Source organism: Chenopodium album, chromosome 23 (genome assembly GCF_948465745.1).
Source record: "Chenopodium album chromosome 23, dcCheAlbu1.1, whole genome shotgun sequence".
NCBI classification, from domain to species: domain Eukaryota; kingdom Viridiplantae; phylum Streptophyta; class Magnoliopsida; order Caryophyllales; family Amaranthaceae; genus Chenopodium; species Chenopodium album.
Genome location: NC_137856.1, coordinates 26,168,447 through 26,172,013, shown reverse-complemented (window position 1 = coordinate 26,172,013; position 3,567 = coordinate 26,168,447). Strand labels below are relative to the sequence as shown.

At 39.3% G+C, this 3,567-nt stretch overlaps 1 protein-coding gene across 1 annotated transcript; it reads left to right on the top strand.

Annotated features, from left to right (window-relative positions):
• The first annotated feature begins 243 nt into the window (after positions 1-243).
• Positions 244-3,191, top strand: LOC145608073 (uncharacterized). Its single transcript, XM_081663677.1, has 4 exons — positions 244-408; positions 501-560; positions 658-733; positions 986-3,191. Exons 2-4 carry the CDS (start codon positions 531-533, stop codon positions 2,647-2,649), a joined length of 1,770 nt encoding a protein of 589 aa, XP_081519803.1. The 5' UTR covers positions 244-408; positions 501-530; the 3' UTR covers positions 2,650-3,191.
• The last annotated feature ends 376 nt before the right edge of the window (positions 3,192-3,567 follow it).

Genomic DNA, 3,567 nt, shown 5'->3' with positions numbered 1-3,567 from the left:
TTTTACTCTGTATGATTAATAATATTTATAACAGAGTATAGAATAAGATTAACATTGTATTTTGAAACTATAAACATTTCTCATGTTGCAATAATAAAAAACGGACATATTAATATCATTTTAATTAATTTATAAATACAAAAAAGGGGATAAAAAGTCTTCTAAGAGAAGAGGGGAAGCTCTTCTTTGGACCAGTCCCTCTGCTTCTGCTTCACCTTCACCTCCCATTGTGTGTGTTACATTCTCTCTCTCTCTCTAAAATTACTTTCTCTCTAACTCTGAAATAGAGGAAGCAGTGATTTTTATCAGAAACAAGTTTAATGTCCACCCACCCCTCTTCAAAACTAACCTCTTTCTTTCATTCTCTCTCTTCAAAATAATACAACCATTTGTTTCCTCTCATTTTAGGTGTGAACAGTAGAACACATTTTCCAATTTCATTTTACTCCCTTTTTTCACTATTTTTTTTTCTCAATTTCTGGTATTTCTTTTATTTGCAGTAGATCTATTACCAAATTTAAGAAACCAAAATGAGCAAAGAAGAGTTCTTAAAAATTCAGGTAAAAAATAAAAAATGAATGTTTGATTTTCTGATTATAGCAATAATTTTTATTCACCCTTTTTGATTAATTTTAATGGGTTTTTGTTAATTTGCAGACTTGTGTTCTTAAAGTGAATATACATTGTGATGGTTGTAAACAGAAAGTCAAAAAAATCCTGCAGAAAATTGAAGGTAAATCTTCTTTTCTATCTTTCTTCTGTAATTCTGTTTTATAATTTTTACTTTATGCCTTTCTTGTTTCTCAATTCACTGACCAGAAAACTCTTTCAGTCCACTGTCCCGTCCCGATTTAGTTGTCACATCACTAGTTCGAATTTCACACTATTAACATGATTATTAATTCCGAATAGATGGACCGACAGAGTTATTAATTTAACCGTTGTTGAAACACGAGTAATTGATTTGGAATTGGAATTGAAACAGGGGTTTACAAGTTAAGTATAGATGCAGAGCAAGGAAAAGTAACGGTTTCAGGAAATGTAGACCCAACAACACTCATCAAGAAGCTCAATAAGTCTGGTAAACATGCAGAACTTTGGGGCGCTCCGAAACCGAACAATAATAACAACCAAAATCAACTGAAAAACGTTGATAATGGTAGTAAAGGCGGCCAACATCCAAATCAAAATCAAAATCAAAACCAAAACAAAAATCAGCCGCAAAAGGGCGGTGGTGGTGGTGGTGGTGGTGGTGGTGGTGGTGGTGGGGTTCCTCAAAATCAGCCGAAAGGTGGGGGTGGACCGCAGCAGCCGAGCCCGCAACAGCTGCAGCAAATGCAGCAACAACAGCTGCAGCAATTGCAGCAACAGATGAAGGGGCTTGGAATGGGAGGTGGAGATCTGAAAATGCCGCCACAATTTCAGGGAATGAAGATGCCGGCGAAGGATAATCATCAGCCGCAGCTGCCGCAGCCGGGTGGGAAAGGAGTTAAGTTTAATGTGCCGGAGGATGATTTGGATGATGATGATGATTATGACGATGATGATTATGATGATGATGATTTTACGGATGATGAAGAGTTTGATGATGAATTCGAGGATGTCGGTAAGATGAAACCGATGGGTTTGGGTGGGGGTGGACCGCCGCCGAATATGATGATGAATGGTGGTGGTGGTGGTCCGGGTGGTGGGATGATGAATCCTCAGTTGATGAATGCTATTGCTCAGGCGAAGGCGAATGCTGCTGCCGGGGGTGGGAATGGTGGTGGGATGATGAATCCTCAATTGATGAATGCTATTGCTCAAGCGAAGGCTAATAATGGTGGTGGTGGTGGAGGTGGTGGAGGCGGTGGGGGTGGTGGTGGTGATAATGGTAAAAAAGGCGGTGGAGGCGGAGGAGGAGGAGGAGGTAATATTCCGGTTCAGATGAATGGAGGTAAAAAGGGGGGAGGAAATAATAATCAAAATCAAGGAGGTGGGAAACAAGGTGGTGGTGGTAAACAAGGCGGTGGGCCGATGCCCGGTGATTCTAAAAATGGTGGCAAAAATGGTAATGGGCAACCTCATGGTGGCGGTGGAGGCGGAGGCGGTGGTGGGAACATGATGATGATGATGAATGGTGGTGGTGGGGGGAAGAAAGGTGGTGGTGGTGGTGGGATGAATGATGGAGGATTACCACCTAATCATCATGGCATGGGAGGAAATGGAATGAATAACAATCCAAATGGAGGAGGGTTCAATCATGGCATGGGGGGCATGCCTGCTCATCATGTGGGTGGTGCCCCCAATATGGGCCAAATGCCACCAGTAGCCCAAATGGCTAACATGCAAATGGGCCCTATGGGCTCGATCCCGGCCGTTCAAGGGTTGCCAGCTGGCACCACAGCAACTGCCGGACCCGCATACTACCATGGGGGCCCACCGCCGGAAATGATGGGCCCCAACCCCGGTAACCCGTACCACCAACAAATGTTAGCTCAAATGATGATGAACCAACAACGAGCCAATGGGATCGAGCGGTTTCAGCCCATGATGTACGCCCGGCCACCACCCGCGATGCATTATATGCCCCCGTACCCACCACCGGCTGACCCCTATACTCACTATTTCAGTGATGAAAACACCTCATCAAGTTGCAATGTAATGTGATAAAAAATTTGCCTAAAGAAACATGAGAGGGTGGTGTTTGTTCCTTGTTTGGTCATGAATCTCGGTGAACAAGGGTAGTTCTCTGCTCAAAGGGCATGCGGAATCTTGATAGTTTGATAAAAAAAAAAAAAAAAAAAAAAAAAAAAAAAAAAAAAAAAAAAAAAAAAAAAAAACTTACCATAAATGATGCAAGAAAAAAACCTTTATTTTAGCTTAAATTTTCATAATTTCACCTTGTTAATTTTACTCCTTATTTTTAGTCCTAAGTTTTTTATATTTTCAGGATTTTCAATTATCATAGAGGAAGGGTCCGTTATATATTATATAGATAATTTATATAAAAGAAAACAAGTTTGTAGTGGAAGATGATAATGTAAACTTTTAGGAGAGAATGAGAAGGGGACATTGTCCTCGTTCAGTGAGATGTTTATATGTGTTTATAAATGTTTTTTTTACTCTAAAAACAAATCCCATAATAATAAAAATAATTATAATAAAATTAGAAAGGGGTATTAAAAAAATCCCTCTTTTTTCTCTCCTAATTCTTTGTTATAATATATTATTATTTGCTCAATTGTAAATGCTTATCTTCTTCACCAATACACTGTGTTTTGTAGCTAGCTTTAACTAGTTTTGGATGGTCCATGTGAGATATCACTATCTACGTAGTTTCCATTCATTATTATTGACCATTATAATTATTGTTATTATTAAGGCTAATTCATAAAAGAAAATGAAAATATTTTTGTAGGGTCACAATCCATAAGTTGCGCTAAAGTGGATTAATGGCCCCATGTCCCACTAGCTTCTTTTAGCTAAAGTGTTTTAGGTAAATCAAACCCAATCTATTCAAAAGGTTGGTGTTAAGCTTAGCAAGATACTATTTCATACATGCATTTTAAAACTTAGGTACGTCCC